The 23,676-nt window shown below is 41.5% G+C and overlaps 3 protein-coding genes across 3 annotated transcripts; 1 reads left to right on the top strand and 2 right to left on the bottom strand.

The window, feature by feature from the left end:
• Positions 1-9,682: 9,682 nt before the first annotated feature.
• LOC128714136 (5-methylcytosine rRNA methyltransferase NSUN4) lies at positions 9,683-11,337 on the top strand. Its single transcript, XM_053809010.1, has 3 exons — positions 9,683-9,748; positions 9,818-11,121; positions 11,193-11,337. The coding sequence occupies exons 1-3, from the start codon at positions 9,683-9,685 to the stop codon at positions 11,335-11,337; spliced, it is 1,515 nt and encodes a 504-aa protein (XP_053664985.1).
• Positions 11,338-11,396: 59 nt separating this feature from the next.
• On the bottom strand, positions 11,397-12,588 carry LOC128712438 (general transcription factor IIH subunit 3). Its single transcript, XM_053807330.1, has 6 exons — positions 12,582-12,588; positions 12,337-12,517; positions 12,081-12,276; positions 11,777-12,022; positions 11,541-11,713; positions 11,397-11,460 (listed from the first exon to the last, which is right to left on the bottom strand). Exons 1-6 carry the CDS (start codon positions 12,586-12,588, stop codon positions 11,397-11,399), a joined length of 867 nt encoding a protein of 288 aa, XP_053663305.1.
• A 799-nt stretch (positions 12,589-13,387) lies between these two features.
• LOC128713757 (low density lipoprotein receptor adapter protein 1-like) lies at positions 13,388-17,461 on the bottom strand. The gene is made up of 4 exons (XM_053808624.1): positions 17,416-17,461; positions 14,198-14,386; positions 13,553-14,112; positions 13,388-13,486 (listed from the first exon to the last, which is right to left on the bottom strand). Exons 1-4 carry the CDS (start codon positions 17,459-17,461, stop codon positions 13,388-13,390), a joined length of 894 nt encoding a protein of 297 aa, XP_053664599.1.
• Positions 17,462-23,676: the final 6,215 nt, after the last annotated feature.

Below are 23,676 nucleotides of genomic sequence, written 5' to 3'. Positions count from 1 at the left end.
AGTAAGCTATGCCGTAGCTCCAATGCGGGTCAGCGGAAGTTATAGGGGCGCGTGTATCATCTGTCCCGACAAAAAGGATATACCAACCATTTTACAGTTTCGGTATCAAACCACACTTCTCTAGCACGGTAGCTTCTGTGTATTAAGCATAACTTTGATAAAACCCCGAACACGGTTGGCATGGGGGAACTATCCGTGCCCTCGTTATCATTTTCCCAGTAAAAGCTTCTGCAACGATCCAACCGACACCGGCGTGTGGTAGGAAATGAGCAGCGAGTAAAACTAAGAATCCTGGCACACCGGGAGTCAATCCCTGCCATTATCCTGGTTATGGGATGATGGATTTGTACGAAACCGGAAAGCTCTTCCACAGTGCAATTATATAAATGTACCATTTTACGTTGATCGTAGCGGTAAATGCAAATTTTCCGGATTTTCCATTCACCACTCACAGTTCTGCACAGCCGCAAAACCAACTGACCCATGCTGCATATCGGGGGCTTTATTTTATGTTAATCAATGTTAAATTGATAATGATAGGATGAGAACGTGTAATTTTCTCGTATTAATCAACATCTTATAATTTGGCTACCCGGTAAGGTTTTGTGGGTCATTTCCATGACACTTCCTTCTCATAACGAAACCATAAACGGTAGCTACAAATTTCAAGTTCAGCTGCAATTCCAGCAGTTCAAGCTGAAATAAGGGAAACAAAACCGTTCACCGCACTGCTAAAGTGCAACGAGCGAGATTATGAAATATTTAAACTTTTAGCCATTCCAAACCATTATCAATGGTTCCCGCAGCAGGGAACTGTTTGGCGCAAAAGTTTCGTGGGAAGTTGAGAAATTTGCCCCAAAAATCCTGCTATTGTTTTGCCGCGCACCGGCTATTACAGATATTCCGGCGTTGGCCCATAGAAACTGTGTCCGCACCCCATTTACTGCACAAAATCAATAACCGTTCTCATGCAATGGTAGCGGGGAGCGAGGGCAGGACTTTTCAATCTTTGTCGAAATTCTAAAAGCATAACCAAAAACCATCACACTTCATGAAGTGCTCCAATACATACGGTCACATGAAGCTGACAGATAATGCCGTCGCTCAGCTGAACGAGAAAGCATTAGCACACAAAAAGAGAACCGAACGAATAATTCTATCGATCATGTTTGGCCACCGATAACTTTGGTATGGCACGCGGTTCAAAAGCTGGTACTGCTGTGACCGAATGGCTGCTGGAAGAAGTCATGCAGAGTAGATTCGCCGCTCTCAGTCCTACCCAAAAACTAGGCTATAGACGAGAGCATTTTATTTTATCGCACACTGTACCTTGCCCAGCATGCAAATATTGAAAGCTATTGGGCATCGAAATGTCCCAATTTTCATTGTGAAGTGTAGCAATTGCATCTCAAAATGGGGATTTTTGATCAGTGAAGCGTTAATATCAACTATGGCTAGAAGTTCCAACTAAATTCAAGCCACCGAATCTCTCTCGGTATGATCGGCAACTAAAATATAGAAGGTCAACAACAGTTCGTAAATAAAAAGCGAGAGAACTGGAAATTATTTCTTGCAGCTTTTTATTAAAGCATTAGAAATGATAAACTCCAAAGGAGGTGGAACTATGTTATGTTTTGTTGTGAAGCATAGAGTCTTCTTCGTGGTTGAGTCCCAGGAGAACTGAATAACCGGACTAGAATGAAGGCCTGAGGAGGAACTCCCCGGAAGTGATTGAAGTCCTCAGAAACAATTCGAAGTAATCTGTATCACAGGAATTTGTTCGGAGTCTAATCCGGTTTTACAGTGACGGGATTTCTTATCGCTATTAATATTAGTACTACCAGAAAACTTAACTGAAATACCTGAATTATGTTTCGTTCTACAGAATAGATATCCAAAAGTCAACAATGAATGAATTGATTAACCTCAATAATTAATATAATTAAAATGCAGCGTTCTAAAGCAATTATTGAAGACTGATTCCGTAGTGTTCTAGTCTTAAAAACTTGTTTGAAAGTCTGCTATCAGGAGCTATCACGGTCTTGTGTTCGATTCTTTTAGACAGCAGCCGATCCGCGAATCTCCTAACACATTTGTTTGCCAGATCGGAAGTCTTCATCAACATTTATTGACATATATTGATATTGGACATATATTGACTGAGGAGAGCACAAATTCCTGAAGGCATTTCCTGCTTGTCTTTTGTCTTATCCCAGGCATGAGAGTCCTTAACAACATAACTGATGTAATACTTATTGATTTTTCGTTTAATTTAAAACGGATTTAATATATAAATGAGCAGTATTATTAGCATTGTTTGATAACTGATAAAACTTCCAAAAATTTATCAACCATACATTTACTGCTATAAAATTTGAAAATTTTTATCCTTTTCCTGCTGTTCAATTATGTTTTGGGTTCAAAGTGTACCATAAATATTTCAAAACAAATAAAGCAAAAAACTACAAAACTCAACGACAACACAAACGGAAGAATTCGACCTATCTCACACACATGACACTTTCCATCGACAGCAACGTTTCGTCGAAGTGTTCGCTGAAGTTTAATTTAATTAATCCGACCACGACGACGGATCTCCACAGCCGGCAAATAGTAGCCATCAAGTGGAGAAGCCATTCAGCAAGACAAAAGGCTGGTAAGCCAAGCATCTCTCTCTCTCTCTCTCTCTCTCTTTTCTTGATTCATCTAAGGTTTGCCCAGCATAAGATGATATCGATTGAACCCCGACCCGAAGAAATCGTAAGAACCACACCACTAAACCCGTCTGCGTCTCGTTCCGTCTCTTAGTGGCGGTGACTCTTGACCGTCACAAAGGGGGAAAGATGCGTGCGCCTTTTTCAAGACCACAAAAGGAGAAGTAAAAGTACGAATTTTTCTGCCGCTTCTCTGCTTGCTAAGTTTCGACTTGCCTTGGCATCCGGTTGGCTGAGATCATACCGCTGTGGATGTTATGATATGGCGAAGGAGAACACCCAGCGCGTGTGTAAAACCTTTTATAAAAGAAACTTCGCCGAAAATGTACCCATAAAAGTGCGCAACCCACAATACAATCGTGTGCATTGATAAAGGCCTGCCTTAGCATGCCCTACACAGGTTCCTACTTTCCTATACATCATCCACGGTGGGTTAAATTCCGACGACGTTCTATAACGCGCGCTCATGGCGGCAGAGTGTCAATTATGCTGCTACCGAATGCGCAACGGAGCAGGCAAAAGGCGAAAGAACTCGTACAAGTTCTCAAGAATTTATATGTCTCCGACAACACGGTGGGGCGCGTTGGGGTGGTAATAAAATTATCCAGCCCTGGCATTGCACTCGATACTCGACACTCGACTCCAACCCCCTTTGCAGCGACAGAAATTGATCGCAATAAAGCTGGATGCTGCCGGTGTGGGGAGTCGAACAGAGAGAAAAGCTCAGTAATTGCACACGGTATACACGGGAATAAATCAAAATATTTATTGATCCAGCAGGAGGGTGGACGCGAACGAAGACTGGGAATGAATTTCGTTATCATAACCAATTGAAAGAGGTCACAGTATTGGCATTTAATACGGTTTGCTAATAGATGTGTTAATAAAGTGTATTTCGTTAGAGTTTGGTTTTGTGACTAACTACAAGAAATGCTTCATTTCTGAGCAGTTTAAATGCAACTGATTCTCAGTATTTTAGAACCATGCCGAAAATTCATCATCAAAAACTTCACTGAACCAACAAAAACCGAAACGGACAAGAATTCTCTCAACCGTCGAAGATATTTCCAGAATTTGATTAGCACATTCGAAACCATGCATAAGCACAAACAGTACAAAAAAAGCGCAAACGAGTTTCAAAAGGCTATAATTAAAATATTTTGTTATCTCTATCGCTCTTTTTCTCTTTCCTGTTTTGCATCTAACTGTTTTCACGCAAAAAGAAGCCTGATCAGCTCTCAAGCGAAACCAACTTCAATGATTCATTCGCGATCGCTCTGACTGACGCTGTGTTTGCACAGATTATCCATTTCTTGACAGGGAATGCACGACGGTCCTGCAGTATTGTTTTGTTTTATTCACAGCTTCATCTTGTTCTGATAAGGTTTCCGAGACAGCCGAACGTGAAACAACTGCTTTTCTGAGCTGTATTGTGATGATGATGATGATGATTTCACATCACTCAGTCGGAAGATGTGTTAGTTTCAGACAATTGTATTATGACTTCAATCAGACTACAGATGACTAATCAGCATGATCGTGTCTTACTAGAAAATTACATTTCAACGAAAGCTTGTAATACTATGGGGCTGGTGTCGTTTTCTTCAAGAAACGCCTAAGGTTCTTACCCAATGTGGGCGTTCTCCTTCTTATCCCAATGTTGCATGCGGTTTATGCGGGAGCTTTGACGCTATATCATGCTTGTTTCTCGCAAACTTTCCCTAAACACGTTTAAATGAACAAACCCGGAACGGCAGCGATTAAAGAAAATTAAAACCACACATAGCTTCGGTGAGGAAAACCTTTCGCTTACATCCCACACTGAAGGAGCAACTCCACCCTTCCAGGGGGCCGTTTTTAAGCTGCTCCCGCTTTGATGTACGTATCGTCGTGCAACAAACACGCACCTCCCTTCGAGAAGATGTGGTGTGAAGCGACGATAACCGAAAAATGACTGTTTTGTTGTTTGTCTACCGCTCCACATGTTGCTCCACTCCATTTTTCACATGGAAAAGTTCTGTCTAGAAATGACTCACGGCAAACTGGCAGATACGTCTTCACCTTGAGCGGATGCAAACACTTGTATAAATGTTGAAAAAGTTAACAAACACTACGAAAACATGCCAAAATTTGATCACAATTTCATAGAACCTTAATACTCGACGTGTGATAAAGAAGTTTGGGTAGTTTGAAGTTGCGCTAGAAGCGATCATATACTCCAACAAAATCATTTATGGAGAAAATGTTGGACACATGGCTTTGTTAAAAAAAAAAACATACTCAACGGAAACCTTTCAAAGATTTGTTTCTCTTTTGTACGCTGATGTCTGACTAGCAGTAGAGGAAGCCCCATGAAAACTAGGCTCTCGCTTGCTTTACAACAGGATTAGTGTCAGATTAAATGCGTACCCATTTTCATTCCCACAGCTGTGAAGTAGTGAGTTCCTCGTAACCGTGTGCAGGTAAAAGAGCAAACAGAACTTTTGTAGTTCAACAACGTGCTGCGAGATCATAAATTAATCTTTTGCCAGCTGAACAACAACTCTACTGCAAGAGCTGTACCGAATCTATATTGAAGTAATAGACATCAGTTGTATTCCAACAATTATTATCGATTTTATGCATGTTATATGATTAATTACATCAGACACTAAACATGATAAGCAAACAATAATCTCCTCCCATCTCTACTCCTGTTGAGCAATAGAACTACGCCAGGACATCTTGGTACGACACTTCTGACGTTCTTAAACATTATTTATTCGTAGGTTCAAGAAAGGTGAATAGCGTGAACACTAATACGGTCGGAATGAGAATTGGCAGAGACACTACTAAGCCACTATCGTTAAACTATCGCGAGACCCACACCTTTGCAACATTCATGATGATGAAATAGTTCTAGAAATGTGAGAATATTGTGTACATCCTTTGTTCCAACAAGTAATCCCAAGAATATAAACGTTTAATTAATGCTAAACCTTAAACTGAGCTAGTTGACAAACATCCATCCTGTTTCCTGTAATTCTGACACTCGACAACTCTCTCTCTTTAAATCACATATTTTGAGCAGTAGCCCAAAACTTTTCGCCCTTCATCACATGCCTCTATCTTTTGATGCCATCAGAAGTAGTAGTGACAAAGTTATCTCCAAAAATCTTACTCCATGCAACAAAACCATCAACCCTCTACACCGACATCCCCCCGCTTCTCTTGCCAAGTTGACACCTTTTCGCAACCTGCACCTTCGTTTGAGGGTTTCTCGTCTGCCGTTGCTCGACCACAACGAGAGTTTTCGCTTGGAAACTCACTAGAGCCCGGGTTAAATTCGGTTTCAATGCAGAACGTCCAACTTCAGGCGCAAACGATGCAAAATCTAAAGTAAGAAAAAAAAAGATACAGCAAAACCTCTGCAGACGAGATACTTTTGCAGACAGACTTTGCTTTCGCTGGTTCTAATTTTCCCACCTTGTCTGTGTCTGGTTTTCCTTCATTCATTTTGAAGATCCTGGTAAGGCAAAGAAGGACACAGTCTATGTCGTTTACTCGTACGATTCGATGCATTATAAACTGTCTGTGTGGATAAAGCATCTCGTCCGTCGTGATGCCACGAAGCCGATCCTTCTACGCTCATTGAGGCTACAAAGCATTTGAAGTGCATCCCGCATTGCACAGGATGATCTAAAGACGGACGGAGTCGGAAAAACGAAATTAAAAAAAACCGAAAATTGTTAAGCGCAAGTAACACTTAACTCGTATTCTGTCTCTGGTGTAGCTTTCAGGGCCAACCTAACCATACTCATTTTCATCTAAAGGCTTTAGAATTCTGTTAAGGTTATAGCAATGCACTACAAAAGGGAAAGCTAAGCGCAAAGTGAGTCGATATTGCATCATTATGAAAAGCTTTTGATTAAAAAAGCACATCAGAATTTCCTCAGAATATTCAGAATAATTTCTACGTTATAGGTAAAATGGAAAGCCTTTTAACACACATATTTTCCATCCAGCATTTAAGAATGAAAATGATTGTAGCAGATAATTTTTCTCAGCATGTAAAAATCATTTGTCCAAACTTCAAAAACATGGGAATTAGAGCACAATTTAGTGAATCTTAAGTAAACAAACATAGAGCTAGGAAACACATTTGCAATAAATCATATTATCAACCGTGGTTGATAAAACTTTTTTGAGATTCTACAACCCCGCCGGCCCTGACCAGTTACTCAAGGGATTTTCTTCACTTTTGTCTAGCCGAAACTCCTTGATACTCCTGACTGTATGTGACTGTACTCCTGACTGATGACACAAATTAGTTTCACCAACAAACTTTTCAACAGTCGCGTGATACAAAAAAAGGTTAGAAAGATTTAAATAACAGTGTTACCAGTCCTAAAAGGTTCCAGTTGTCCCGGTCATTTAGGATGTTTCACCACCCGTTTTCTCAACCCGTCCCCCGTCAGGCAACTCTCCGGGCAAAGACTAAAAGTTCCTCTAGCTTAGACTATGCAAATCAATCCTCCTTCTTCGTATTTAAATTAGATCACGCATCAAAACAAACACAATCCAATGCCAATATTGAACCCCGTCGGATGTCGTAACAGAACCATTCAAACATTGCGAACGGCAAACAAATGCAGAAGGGCACCCCAATCAATGTTCGTGCAGCTCAATAAGTTCACCTAACCGGAAAGCCATATTCAATTCTTGAACCTTCCTGTCCCAAATATCTTTACAAAATAAAAGAAACACATCAGAAACACACATTTCCCCGACCAAGAACCACTTGATGTCGTCAAGTGGCGTTTGCTGCGGTGGAGACTTTTTCTCCCTGCCAAGAGGGGCGATTAACATTAGCCACCAGCACCAAAGTGTGTATCGTTATCAAAAAGGTAAACGTACTCCGCGGGAGCAAGTGTGTGTGTGCGTGTGTGATTAGAATATTCTGAACTGGGAAAAGGGCTCGCCCACTGCCTGCAGAAGGAATTACGAGCGTTTTACGGCATTGAAAGAAAAGTAACGGAATTAACGAGGGGGAAGTTGTTTTGATACGTTTCCATTGTTTTGATCCGGCCATTCTTCTCGCCGGAGTTATGCGCGAAAGAAAGAGGCAAAGAATACAGATTGACGTTGGTTTATGTTTGGCGTGGAAAGCAAGATGCAATGCGAGGCATGTTTAACAAAGGCAGAAGTAGACGAGCAGAAAAAAAACAGACGCTATACCGAGAGACGTTTATTTACGCCAAAGCGGCGGCTTCCGTTTCCGATTCCCATAGCAACGATATTTTAGTGTTGGACTGTGTTTTGTGATCATCGTTGCCATCGTAATGGCGTGGCACGTTTGTACTTCATTTTTATAACTACTGTGTGTGTTATTCTAGATTAAATTATACGGAATTCGCTAGCTTATACACATACACGTACAACATACATTCGCTTTAAATTGGAGTATTATTGTATTCTCATACATTTTGTTAAACGTTATCGCACAATACTATTGGAACAATTTCAAGTTCAACAACAACAAAGCTGCCTGTGAAAGATTGCAGTGACTAACCTTTTTTTTATCTGCGTGCCTGCAATAAAACCACACTGCCGTTATTCACACAACCACCGATGGCGTTATTCCAAATGCACTTCTCTTATTTTCGGCTATCAACACTTTCCACAAACGCTTCACTGCACTGCTCGGGCGCTTAGGCGCTTTTAAAATGGTCGCTGACCTGAAATCGAAGGCAGATTTTTATGGTTAAAATGGCACCAGCCGTATGTGTGTGTATCCACGCTAAATCTCAGCTACCACCAGCACAATTCTTTACTTTTCCCACTGGAGATTGGGGGGAAAACAGTTAGCAGCAAACAAATCACTTATCAACCACGGTATTGATTCAAATATTTCCCTTTTCCCCAACTCTCGAAGGACCTGCTGCTTCATGCAAATCCCGCGTTACTTTGCTTTTTCTTCGCCAACCTACTTCACAACACCACACCGCTTTTTCGAGGGCGGGGAGGGAGGCTCACGAACACACAATGGTTGCTATAGAAACGGCTTGCCGCGTTGGAAATAAGCTACGATATGGAGAAATGCTTGCCAGCTGCTGGGAAAGAAACTTCCGTTCGCGTAGAAATCTAGAGAAAAACTGTTCGAGTGCATGCCATCGCGCTGTCCCAGGGAGCAATTTTTACCCCGCAACTACCAGCTTCACACCGACGGAACCGAACAAACTGAGTCGCTCTCTCTGAGATTTTATTACCATCCCTATCGTACATTCCCCTGCTTCTGTTGCCTTCTCGCTCTACATGAGCATTGCCGTGTGATAGCGCTCGCGAGCGGCCTCTTCTTCGTTCCTTTCTCTTTCCTTTCACACCTCTTCTAAGGACTCAACAATCCTGCTGTTGTACCCATTGTTGAGCCCAAAATGAGACTATCTTTTTCGTGCCAACAAAAGAACCAATGTGTGTGAAAGTGAGATGTAAGTGCATCACCGGAAGGTTCCGTACTCTTCACTCCAGTACGGGTTTTATGCAAGGTGTCCGTTCGATCCTCCTAAAAGAATAGCGGCAATAGTTTACTTTAGTAAACACCTGAAATTAAGGTTGTAAAAATTAATTCCAGCATAGTTGTTTGTTCAATTTTGATGTTCAAATGTTGTGTGGTTATTAAACTTATGTTTGTGAAGATTTAGAATTGGCGGCAATTTTCTGATGCTCCCTCATTTTATCATAAACCATACAACAACATGAGTTTTTTTGAATGGAATTGGTTTAATTTATTGGGTTTTTTCAATGCTTTTATGGGTTTCAAATTAATAAATAAATGCTGCAATAAAAAAATGAATCGTTCATAAAATTGAAAAAGGGTCTTTAAAAATAATATTAACTGGCAGCACTGCTAGCACATGCTGCCAAGAGCGGTCTTTGTTTATGTTTATCTGCTGCACTGCTCCATCTTTACATAACTGTCAACACCAAACATGCTGCGACCGAATCACCGGCTACCTTTAATTTTATATCGATTTCGTCATGCTAAGACGCATTGGGTAAGCTATAAATTCTCTTAAACAGCTGCAATACATTAAACTTTTTTTGTATGTTCAATTTCCTTCCAGTCTGAACTGCAAAAGAAACAGTTTCCAAAGGACCGTGCGCTGGAAAACTTCGACGATTTTTACGGTTCCGTGTTCGGAGCACGTTGGAAAAGCATACGGATTGCACTTCAGTGTGAACACAAGTACGTTGCGCTGGTGAACCAGTTTGGAGACACCGAAGAAACCATACAACAATTGCAATCAGACGGTGCCATTAGTTTGCGGGATATTTACCTTGCGAGGAAAAATGACTTGGCGGACGGTAATCAGCAGATGTTCGGAAGCGGGAAAGTGTTTCAGATGGAGGAACGTGTTGCATCTTTCCGAGATAACCGAAAACAGTCGGAAAGGGACAGTCTGTACCGTGCAGACCCTGCTGCTGCTCCTAATAGTATAAGCTCATCGGGCATCGATTCTGACCGGATTTCATCAGCGGAAACAATTGAAGCAGATGTAGTCGATTACAAAAAATCTCTGGACAAGAGCTTGAAAGATGACTCGGAAATTGACTATCAACGGTTGGTTGATCCTGGCGTTGGCTCAGCGGCAGCATTGCACGAATTCGTCCCAGCGTCCAAGCTTAAAGGCATGGAGGATTACGTTTTCGAGTCGGAACATTACAAATATTACAGTAACAGCACGGATTTCCCGCTTAAAATTGAAATGGAAGAATCGTTCAACATCCCGGAACAGTTGCACCTTTACACGTACGAACGAGCGAACGTTTCAACCTTTCGAAGCCCTCGCAAATGTACAACCGGAGTTTTGTCACACTTCCTGTTCGATGGTGCTTCCTGCTTACCGCCACTAATCCTCGATGTCCAGCCGGGAGAACGAGTGCTAGATGCATGTGCTGCTCCGGGTGGAAAATCACTCCTCTTGCTACAAACCCTTCTTCCCGGTACGATGGTTATGAACGATGTACGGGAAAATCGGTGTAATCGAATCCGTCAACTGATGCGCCAGTATTTGTATGATTTCGATGAAAAGTGGAAACAAAAATGTTGCTTCATTACCCAACACGATGCACGCAACCTGCAAGAACACTCCATGTACGATCGGGTACTTGTGGACGTGCCGTGCACAAACGACCGGCACTCGGTGATGGAGAACGATAATAACATTTTCAAACCGTCACGCGTTAAGGAGCGTTTACGGTTGCCGGAAGTGCAGGCGAGTATTTTGGGCAACTGTTTGAAGCTGCTGCGACCGGGCGGAACGTTAGTGTACTCTACGTGCAGCTTGAGCCCTGTGCAGAACGATGGTGTCGTGCATATGGCTTTGAGTAATGTTTTTAGTGACACGGGATTAACGTTTACGATCAAGTAAGATGTTCAACTGGCATTTATCTACGTCATCATCATCGCTCATGTTAACATTTCTTCATGTTTTACAGGGATCTCAGTTTGATGATGCAACCGCTGCAGGACATCTTTAAATTTGCAAATCCATCAACACTCAAGTACGGACAGCTGGTGCTCCCTTTTCTACCGGCCAATTTTGGACCGATGTACATCTGCAAAATCGTTCGAAATGAGTAGCAATGTTGAGTTTGTAAGCGGATGCTTGATTTATTCGTAAGCTTATAGTGAATGAAGATTTATGCCTTAAGTTTCTTTTTCTTCGGTTTGGCTGCTATTGGTGCCGGAGCTTTGAATACGGTACTGGAAGAAAGAAAACAGGAAAAACATTATTTTAAAAGATGTTGAATGCCCTTTCGGGGTTGAATTGAATCTAGTCTTACTGGCAAGTGGTACAGATGGGACTGAATTTACAGAAGATGGACAAACAAACGGAACAAACGTAACCAATGTCGATCAGTTCACGATGGCAGAAACAGGCAGCACGATAATCAACCTTTACCGGCGGTGGTAAAACGAGCTTGCAGCGCATCTGCGGATCTGGCAGGAACACCCACTAAAAGAAAAGTAACGTAAGCGTTATTATATCTTCTAGAAATCGATTTTACACCAGGCTAACCAAAAGATACTGAAGAAAACCCTCCAGCTGCTCCAGCCGAAGGTACTGTCCGCCGGTAATATCGCAACCCTGCTGCAGCAAACTAAGTGCCTTATCGAGCGCACAAACATCTATAACGACACCTTGCTTCTGTGCTGTGAAAAACACATTCATGTAAGTCATGTACTGTGAGGCACACTCGTTACTGCCCGTAACCACCAGCACTCGCGCATTAATTTTTGTACCAGGAACTTTGTTACGATTTATCTGCAAAGAATGTGAGGGCTGTAGAAAGGTTTGGCACCCAAATTGGTTGTTCAATTACCCTTGCAATGTAACACAGTGCCATTGACATGCTGCCGGCCAAAAGCGATTCCGTCGGTGTCGTTAAAGGCGGCGCAGTGTTGATCAGGTGCGCTAGCTTCTGCTTGATGGTTTTCTCCACCAACGTAAACACTTCGTACTGCCCATCAACCTGCCGGATGTCGAGCGGTTTCCCAGGTGTCGGGTACAGGAATTGTCTGGAAATCAATTGATACTAAAACCAAGAACAAAAATGCAAGATTCACAAGTTCTCTTACGTTGCATGATGATGGCAGGCTAACACAGCTAGCTTATTTTGTGCCTTTTGCATAAGGTGCGCATTTGCAAACGCAACAATCGAGTCTAGGCACTGCGTGAGATTGTGAGGTTTTTCGCGAATTATTCGCTGCGAGGGATTTGTATCGAGCACAATGACCAATAAGCTAGCGTCCTTGTTTTCTATGAATAATGGAAAATAGCAGAAAATGAGCAAGAGATAGGGATAATTTGAAGAAGTACGTACCATCCATTGTGTTACCTCGTCGGCGTTTCAAACTTTGTTTATTTTCTTTGCATAAAATGACAGTGACGCCTAACCTACGGTTTCTTCGAGGGATATTTGCAATGACATTTTGGCAAGATAAAATAATTTAAAATATTCTCAAAATGTTTGTCGCGGTAATGTTGCATTCAATTTACTATTTCAAGAGGGCGTCAAGCATACAGGAAAAAATGTTTTCATCAGATTTGTTTGAACAAATTCAGCTCGAGAAAATTCGTTTACAAAGCTATACCACTGTTCGAGCTAAATTTAAGCTGCACACGTACAGCATACAGATTTGAAAAGTTGGCTGCGTACTTTAATGCAACGTGTTACGCAGCCATAATAAAGCAATTTTAAATAATTTAAGAAAAAAATTTTTCTCATTTTTATAGGACAAATAACCAGACAATCCTAATTTTATTACTCTTTTTAAATGCTAGCCACGGAATAAAAAAAAAATCCTTTTGGATGTGTTTGAATTGTTTATTTAAAAAATGTGTAAAAAAAACTTTCTATCACAAACTATTGCATGCTAATGCGATCTGGGACAAGAGTGTTTAAAACAAAGTGTATTACGCGACCGTATTAAAACCTCTGGCAAAATTTCAATGAACCCCATGTTAAATGATAGCTTACAACTAACGTTTTAAATTGGAAAATTGGAAAGCAGCTTTAATGTCGACATATGAACGCATATAAACCGATCGCACTTTCCAAAGGCAACATGAAGCTTAGCGTGAACATTCTAATTCTATTCTGTTGCTGCTCGGAATGTGTAGCGTGCCTCAGTTCGAACAGATGGCCATCCCGCTCCAGCCGGAGTTGGACGTTAATGTTGGCACCGCGAGAAACTCTTGTGGCTTTTGATCATCTTCAAATGATACCTGCAAGTAAAGCAGCGGGGTTACTGCAAAGGTAAATCACTAACAAAGCTGTAAAGGAGACTGTACCCAAGTGTTCTGCAAAAGTTCCCGATGATGTTGCGTATCGGCACATATTTCCGTCAAATCGGAGTTAAAGTCGATCAGCAAACTGCGACATTCGCTTTCATCGCGCTGCTCGCGCTCGGCTGCGTTCGATGCATTTTTACGCGCCAATTCCTGACTGCCACTCAATTCGCGCTCCATGCGCTCCTCCAGATCCTTACGTCGGCGTTCCGCATGGAACTGCTTGCTTTGCCAGATCTGGAACGCACGCTCGAAGCTGCGTGCCACGGTTAGCGTGACGGTTTGGGCCATTTTTCGCTTCTGGCACAGGAAGGCATGGCACACGAGCGGTCCCTCGAGATTAATCTCTTCCGCCGTACGCCGGAAGCACATCTCCTTCACCTCGGCCTCCGAACCGAGCGTGCAGCCGACGAACGCGAACACGTGGTCATGGTTGGCGTCGGCCGAACAGTACGAGATTTGATAGATCGAAACCTGGAGCAACGTTTCCCCAGTACCGGTGTCGATCATTTCGATGCCTTTCGGTGAGATTGATAGTGAGACACGTTGCAATTTCTTATTGCCTGGAATGGAATAGCAAAAAAAACCCCCCAAGGTATCAGCTGGATCCGGTGAACTTTTTGGGGATTTTTGGGTGGTATCACTAACCTTTGGCTGCTGTTATGATGCTCTTCACCGCTTCCGCCGTCGCGTTTTCGGACCGTGGCGTCGGCACAGCAGTGTTGCCCAAGTATTTGACACTGTAGCTGATGGCTTCATTCGAACCTTCCTCGGGTTCTTCGTGGTTTTCCGAAAAGTCACGAATACTGTTCGCCAGTGCGAGCTCTTCACACAATTCTGGAACGGAAAGTGTGAAGGGAAACATATTTGAATTTTTAAAAAAACTTAAAAAAAGCTGAAAAAGTTTCGATTCTTTAAGGCCAATTATGCTCTCCTTTTATCGTTTGCACAACTCAAACTACCTTCGACAGGCATGTAGCTCATATTATAAATAATTTGAATATTAATCACCGGACGGTCGCTATCGTTCCCGTCCCGCTATCGCGCTGTGCCTTGTAAGTCAGGTGCAGCTCAGTGCAGCAGATTGACTGACAGGTTTTCAATAAGAAATTAAGGTTTCCCTTCTCGCTCTCTTCACCAGCAGAACGACCCGTTAATGATAACCGTTTGCCAATCCCAGCCGGTGCCAGCCGGTCGCGCCGGACGTTGCAGACTGATACAGTCCGTGCCTGTACAGCGTTGCATAAGCAGCATCAGCTGCAACTGCCAGCTCTTATGCTGCTGGGATTCGCGCTAGCAGGAGGAGCGTTCACATGGGCAACGCTCGGTGAACACTTTGTTGCACGCTGTAATTGTGGATCGATCGCGAGGTGTTATCGGCAGCATTCTAATCGCAGCCCTAGTTTGAGCTGTTAATATGCAAATGTTGATGATAATAAACCAGGATAATGAGTTGCGTTAAGCGGTGGTGAAAGTCGCTCCACATCAGCATGTTTATTTTTACTTCACTATGCTATTTTTGTGTGCCTTGCATGAGCATATCTGAAACATCTGTGGTGAAGATTCATCAATATCTGCAGAAAGTATTGCAGAAATGTTCTGTTTGAGCAATATTTTTGAACTATAGAATGGAATAGTTGCTACAAACAACTAAACTCCGGAGAATCGATTTTTGGAATTGAAGGCTTGCAGTGCTTCATAGGAAATCTATGGAGATTCATGGAAATTTGATGATTAATCTTCAGATATCTATGAATCTTTACTGACTCATCATTAGAAATTCTTTCCAGTTTCATGAATCTTTTGAGAGTTGATTCGAGATCAGAATTACTTACGTACAGCTCTTTCAACCTTTAAGGTTCAAGGTTGACAACACTTAATAAAGAACCTATTGAGGTTCATAGACCTTCAGAGCTTCATGAATCTTCCAAGATCTATCTTTGAACAATCTTTACAGAGTGATGAAGGTCGACTTTGGAGAGTTGACTCGAGATTCGAATGATTCTTCAGAAGAAATCATGGGAATTACAGAATCAGAATCAGCAATTGGTTGACTTTCCAATATTCATTTTAAAAGAATCTTTTTTTTCTCATTAATCTTTTGGGAGTCTACTCATGATTCGAGTGACCCTTCACCAATTTGACTCATTTGAACGACGCTCTTCATAAGATTCGTTGAGCATAGCAGTAGTTCCAAGTAAAGCTAAGGATATTATGCATATTTTATATTTTCTAATGAATTAACTACTATTTTTGAACAGTTCTTAAATTTTCCAACCTTAACTGATCTTAAACAAGTTACTTCTAGTATATAAATACACAGTCAGCTTGAAGCTTTAGCCACCATAGCGCGATTAATAGACATCTCCCCGACTGACCTCGAAACATCGACGATACGGTTGCAGATACTATTGACTCCTGGTGGCGTCCCGATAAGCAATTGCTGAAGATAGGCCTGGACATAGCAACAGAAATCACACCCGCCTGTGCGGTTGTGTTCTGGACCTTTAATGCTTCGCCGATAGCTTACCCATCATCCGCCGCTATACGAGGGAACCCACGAAAGGTGAACAAGCTTAAGTTAACCTTAACCATCACCAGTTCGATTATCAATTTGAGGCCAGCGACTTGCGCCGAAGGGAACAAGCGCCGGAGTGGCAAACCATCGTCGGCAAACATCGACCGCTTTCCATCGATGGCAACGCCGGTTGTGGGCAGCCAACAACCATTAAGTGGCGTTGATTACATCGGCTGAAGCGGGGCTCCGTGCGTGGTGTTGCACCCGATTCGGGGAAGCTCCAGGGAAAGCGCACGAATGTGCAGCAAAGATATCTGCTAATGAACTCATCGCGGTGGTGGATAATCTCCCGCCCAGACGCATAATCATGGCCGAAACAGGCCGAAAAAAAAAACCATCCGAAACATTCACGAGGCTTGCGGTTACGTTATGTTACCGCGAAGGGGTTTTTTTCTGATGGGTTTATGAATTTCTCCACCATATGCAATGGATGATGATACGCATTTTTCTCGCACGCACCACACACAAACTGTACTGCAACCGATCGGCCTTGACGGAAGATCAATTGCTGAGTAAACGGTGCAGAATGCAACCCGGAAACCGCTTGAAGACTGCCCATCCAATGGGTGGAAAACTGGACGCCACCACAGAATGCTTTACCCATTCACAAGGCGCATTGGAGATGCCATTCGTGCAACTATCCGCGCCGATTGGAATTTAATGCGTTATGCGATCGCGAAACCGTCTTCACATTTTAAGGTGATTACGCTACCATTCATCCACCTTGCTCGGAAACCTCTAAATTACGCGTTCACGGTTCACCTGGCTTTAAGTTTAGTAAGTTAAGGTTTTGCGTCACGAAAGAGAATGTGCGAATGGTAAAGTTCGATGCGGGAACACAATCTATTCGGCTTCGGTTTCGTTAGGTTAAAAGCTTTATTTTAAGGGTAGAAATTAGTTTTAATTCTCAACAAGTTTTAAAAATTCTTTGGAACAACAAATTTATAGGTGACGTATATTTCTTGAGACACTCCAATTTAGAGTTGGTGTTTGCTTTGCGCTCGAAAATCCGATTTTTTCATCCGTCAACCAGAAAAGATAAATAATTTTCAAAATCAGCTCCTAAGCTGTTTAAAAGCTGTTTTAAAGATGTAAGAACTTTGAAGCTGCCTTTGTACTAAATTCGGCATGCAGAACGAGACGTTTGCTTGCACAAAATATACCTAAACTTTTGTTAACTATTTATGCACTCACATTCGAAAGATTGATAAATTAGCATAATTACGAGCAATTTCATGGTAAATCAGTCAAACAATTATACCTTCACATGCATGTACACGCTACTTACTCTTGTGCTTGGAGCTGTTTTTCCAAATGCTCTTGAAGAAGGCCATCCTGCGCTCGGTGAGTGTTGGCTGCGGTGAAGGTCGCCGGAAAACAGCACCAACGGTCAAGACGACACAGCAAAGAAAACCACACGCGTTTTACCCCGCCAGAGGTTATCCTTCTTGTTTCAGAACAGTTTATCGATGACGCGTGCCTTAAAGTGCATTAGGTGGCAAAGAAACACCCCCCCACGCACGATTCGGTGGCGTTCGTGGCGAAGGAAGGTTATAAGTGAGACGCTTGTTTTGCTTCTTGCTCACGGATGTTGCTACCTGGCACGCGTTCACTTGTTCGTGGCTTACTTGGATTTTGGTGAAAAATCACCGTTCCGTACACTCGCGCACTATTCGATTCACTATGGTGAGAAAAATCGTTTCGCAACTGCCCGCTCGCGAACAGCAAAACGGTGTTCAAACGATCGTCTTTGGATGGCCAGTGCAATGGACGAGAGGCGCTGATCGGATCAATGCATATGGCGGTGCAAATGGATCAAATAAGCCACGACAAGCACACAAACACGCACAACGAGGTGGCTCTGGGTTTGGGTCGGAAAGTTTCACTTTTAATTTATGGACTATAAATCAATGGAACTCTGCTGGTCAGCTTCGCACTGTTGCGCCGCTTTTCATGCTGGAGCTGTACTGGGGTTCGGCTTTCGCAACAGGATCTTCGTAACGAGCGCGAAATGTGTCATCTAGATGGATGTCTGGACATTGAATTCCGGTGTCTTTAGTTGTTCTGAAAGTAAAAGAAAATATCTTTAAATAATGCATCTTAAATTTCCTCACACTCTTCACCAAATTCAGACACGAAAACACAAGAAAGAGTGAACTTTACACTGCTAAATCAAATCTTGCTCTCGTCTAACTGCACGTGGAGCCAATGCCCATCGCAATGGTAGAATCACGTCTCCCTTCACTGTGCGGAAGTAATTATTTAGCAAAGCCTTCACTTTCGATCACGTACCACGGGGCTGCAATCACAACGTCAAACAGCTGAGGCAACGAATCAAAGCCTCGCCAGATCGTGCTCGAACAAGAATAGCTGTTTGCACTTTGCACACCATCGATCCGTCGAGCGAGATCGCGCAGAAGAAGAGATCCCGGTCAGATTAAGAATGTCACAACAATCTTACAACGATCATCTTTAAGCCGCCCAACAAAACCGAACACACTGGAACCGAGACGATCCAACCGTACACTAACGAATCTCGATCGACGAATCTGGGGGGGAGGATTGCTTTTGCACCCTACCCCCACCGCAAAGAGGGAGGGGGGACAGGTGAAAAACCAACCCAAAACCGTTTGCTCGCCGAAGCGTGATCGCGATCACCGTACCGCAAGTGGCAAGTGGAAAACGAAAGGAACACGTGCCTGGTGGAATCCGCCCGATCTACGCACACATATCAAGGGCTGTAAATAAAAGCTCACCGGGCAGGGAAAACCCCTTAAGGCTTAACGTTTGTTTTTATTTTATTTTTCACTTACCGTTCGTGTGTTTGCTTTGCGATCGTTTCGTTTTTTCCGCTTTGGGTGCAAACAGTCGGGCAGAGTTTTGGAGACTTGGTGGCGCACAGAAAAACACACCTACGGCTCCGTGGCGTGTCCCTACGCGTTGACGACCGATCGTACAATGAAGCGGATGGATGCTGTGATTTTCGCGCGAACACTCTCCGCCGTACGCGACGGGTGGACTTTTCCGCGTACACTCACACGCACACACGCAAAACACTGACCGGAGCGGAACGATCGCGCAGCTACTAAGATGCATCCCAATGGTTTGTTTGTATTTCTTCGGGCGCTGTCTCTCTTTATCTCTCTCTCTCGCTTTTTCAAACTCTGACGTCTTTGCAAACACACTCGTGTCTCGCACCCTATCATTCTTTGATAGCAGTTTGTTTTCTTGCTTCTTCTCTACTCCATTAACATGTTTCCTTTTGTGGGTGATGTGGTAGTCTTGGATTGCGCTGCGTGAAGTATTCTTTTATGATTTATCCGGAAAAATTCCTTTGCTATGACTGATCGATTATTTGCGATTGAATTGTCTTCTGACTGGGTATTTCTTTTATAATTTTCAATCAACTTTCATAATTTGTTTTAGAATGCGGTGATACCGACAAGTAAATAGGAATAGGATAGGTAATAGGAAGAGATATTTTATTCAACTTTATACATTGATAGGAATTTAAAAAAAATTATTATTTTCTTTGATTTGCAACACTTAAGTAGGTTGTTTTGATTTTTGATCATGTCTTTAAAAAGTCGAGAAGCATCAACATAATTTGCTATATAAATGCAATTATTTAAAAATAACTACTTGAATTAAAACTAAAAAAGCAAAAGTAAAGTCATAAACAAAATAAACTTTATGAAGTAATAAGAAATTTATCACTAATTGCGTCAGAAAATTATCATCCAAACAAGCTTTATAATAACACGGTAAAGCTATCCTTCAAAAAATATAGTGTCCTTTATCGTATAGCTTTCATGCTGAAATACATATTTTAGTTTCCCTAAAGTGTAAGGATTTTTCAGTACTTTGTAAATAATAATGCAAACAAACAGTACATTCTTTTACGCAAGTATCAGTCGCCTCTCACACTCGAATGCGTGCAGACGTGTTTTTACGAGAGCTAAGTCAAGGAGCAACGGAATATAAAACAAGTGCCAATCACAGTGTTCTTCTCTCTCTGACGCCCATAATGGGCCGTATCAGACGCATCGGGAGCAAGAGAACGGCAACACTGCCTCTCACCGCATTTCAAACCTCAGTGGACGGTAGCTGCAAACCAAAATCAAAAAGGCAATTGGAACAACAGAACCAATTTGATATATTGCAAACAATAGACGATCAGGAGATCGTAAACAAACATTCAACACAACGTATAACTACATCATCCAAAACACCACCTCCGATTGTGGTAAATAGCAACAACGTTGGAGATATCCACAAGAAGATTGTCACCGCAGGTGTTGTACGATACACAACAGCTGTAACAAACAAGGGCATAGTAGTGCGTACTACTACAGTAGACGATTTCAAAGTGGTGATTAACTACTTAAAACAATGCAAAACAGACTTCCACACTTACCAACTGGAGGAAGATAGAACTACCAAAATTGTTCTAATGGGTCTTATCGATATGCCTACAGAAGAAATCACAAATATTCTCAGAGAAGAAAATTTGACACCTGTGGCGATAAAAAAACTAACCGTTAACAAAAAGCGGTACGAAGAGCAAGCAGTATATCTGCTTCACTTCAACAAAGGCACTATTGACTTAAAAACACTGCGTTTCATCAAAGCTTTGAACCATCAAGCAGTATATTGGCGGTACTACTCTAACAGCAACAGCATAATGCAGTGTAAAAATTGTCAACGGTTCGGCCATGGAGCGGCAAATTGTTACAAGCCACCAAAGTGTATCAAATGTGCAGATCACCACACGTCATCTGAGTGTCCAGTGGCCAAAGGATCAACGGACGGGCAAATACCAACGCACAAGCTGAAATGCGCAAACTGTGGAGGTAATCACACAGCAAATTTCTCCGGATGCCCAGAACGACAGAACAAGAGAATACCTGATAAAAACAAAATCAAATTACCAACACCAAAACAGGTAACAATATCTACGCAAGAATTCCCATACTTACCAAGCTCACTACCTCTGCGTCCCCAAATCGCAACTATAAATACACATCCAACGCGTACGCAGCGATCTCAAACTAACACATATGCAAACGTAACAGCATCTAATCAGAGTGATCTCTTCGGGCCCGATGAACTAGCCCAAATAATCACGGAAACATTTTCGTGCCTTAAAAAGTGTTCAACCAAAGAAGATCAAATTATGGTAGTCTTTCAAATAGTTCAGAAATATTGCTTCCCATGATGGCGGTCTCAAACAAAATTATGTTTTCATACTGGAATGCAAACGGTATCTCCAACAAAAAACAAGAACTAATACAATATTTAAGAGATTATAATGTTGATTTGATGGGCATTGTAGAAACTTTTCTCAAACCGTTACAAAAATTCACAATACCTAATTATACCACACACAGGTTTGATAGAATAGAAGGTGCCAAAGGAGGAATATTAATCTTAGTTAAAAATTACATCCAATACAAAGTAGCAAAAAGTCCAAATCTTAAAATAATCGAAGCATTAGAAGTAGAATTATCCACAACAAAAGGTTCCATTGTCTTTACCACAGCATATCATCCAGGCGCAAACACAGATGTGAGTAAATTTAAAAATGATATTAAAACTTTAACCAACAGAAAAAATAACTTTCTGATATGCGGCGACCTTAATGCTAGACACAGACTATGGAACTGTACTACTACAAATTCAGCTGGAAACTGCCTGTTTAGGGAGATGCAAATAGGTTGCTTTACCATTTACCACCCAAACTCACCTACATACTACCCATTAGATCCGGCACGGAAACCCTCTACAATAGACCTCACATTATCAAATGTCACTTTCGAAATATCCGACCTGATAACCAAAACCTGCTTGACATCAGACCACCTACCCGTGATTTTTTCCGTTTCTATTTCAAAACTAACAAACAATTATGAGCAAAAAATATTTGATTACAGCAGTGCAAATTGGAGTATATTCAAAGAACATATAAATACCACACTGAATCCATTTGAGACGCAATTAAGCGATATTCAAAATCATACACAAATAGACGAAATGATAAAAAACCTCACATTAACCATCACAACAGCTCATAACTTATCAGTCCCTCTCAAAACACCCAGTACTTACAGGATGATTATACCACCAGAAATAACCTTGCTCATAAAAATTCGTAATATAGCCCGGAAAAGATGGCAAAGGCACAGACAGGACGTTTCTCTTAAAAATTCGTATTACCGACTCAAAAAGAAAATTGAACTAGCTTTGTCGGAAGTAAGAAATAGAGAATGGACAAAGAATTTATTGTCAATGAATAACGATAATGCCAAAAATAACAACAAACTCTGGAAATTCATACGCATTATTAAAAACAACATTAGATCAATCCCCCCACTGAAATGCCATGATAAAACTCTAATAACTTCTGAAGAAAAATGTAAGGCGCTTAAAGAACAATTCCAATCAGCACATAATATTACTACACACTCAAACAGGAATGTTGAACATAAAGTGGCTAGAGATATTAAAAATTTACAAAATTCATCCATCACAACTGAGCAAATCTTAGAAAATCTGTTAAAGCCGAGAGATATTAAAAAAATGTTGACAAATTTAAAAACTAAAAAATCCACAGGTTGTGACAACCTAAACAACCGATCACTAAAAAGACTTCCACGCAAAGCAATAGCATATCTGACCACCATTTTCAATGGATGCCTTAAACTTGGCTACTTTCCTAGTCGCTGGAAAATAGCTAAAGTAATCGCAGTTCCAAAACCTGGTAAAGATCCATCCCAAGTAGAAAGTTATAGACCTATCAGCCTTTTAAGTAGTCTTGGCAAAGTATTCGAAAAATGCATTGAGATCCAAATGAGATTACACACCTCACTAAATAAAATAATCCCATTTGAACAGTTTGGTTTTCAACCCACATTATCTACAACTCACCAGCTACACAGATTAACAAAAGACATAAGAGAAAACAGACACAAAAAAAAATCTACAGGCCTAATACTCTTAGACAGTGAAAAAGCTTTCGACAGAATTTGGCATCAAGGACTGATTCACAAACTCATACATCTCAAATTTCCGATGCATCTTATTAAAATCATTGAATCTTTCCTTAAAGAGAGGAAAAACTACATACAGATTGGTAAATGCATGTCAGAAAAGTATACTCCCACAGCAGGAGTTCCACAAGGCAGCACATTATCCCCTCTTCTTTTCAACATCTACACATCAGACATTCCTACCATGAAAAATTGTACCAGATATTTATACGCTGACGATATAGCCATAGCTTCTTCTGCAAAACATTCAAAAAGCATTATAAAAACGCTGAATAATGGACTTAAAAAATATTCCAAGTACTGTGAAAAATGGAAACTTAAAATTAATGGAACCAAATCAGAAGCAATATTTTTCACCAGGTTGAAAAAGCCTTCTAAATTACCTAATCAAAACGTTAAATACAACAACAACGAGATTCACTGGAAAGAATCGGTCAAATATCTAGGCATATTATTGGACAAAAGATTAACCTTTAAAATCAACACTGAAGCTACTGTGT

Source organism: Anopheles marshallii, chromosome 3 (genome assembly GCF_943734725.1).
Source record: "Anopheles marshallii chromosome 3, idAnoMarsDA_429_01, whole genome shotgun sequence".
In the NCBI taxonomy this organism is placed as follows: Eukaryota; Metazoa; Arthropoda; class Insecta; order Diptera; family Culicidae; genus Anopheles; species Anopheles marshallii.
This window is presented reverse-complemented; position numbering and strand designations above follow the sequence as displayed.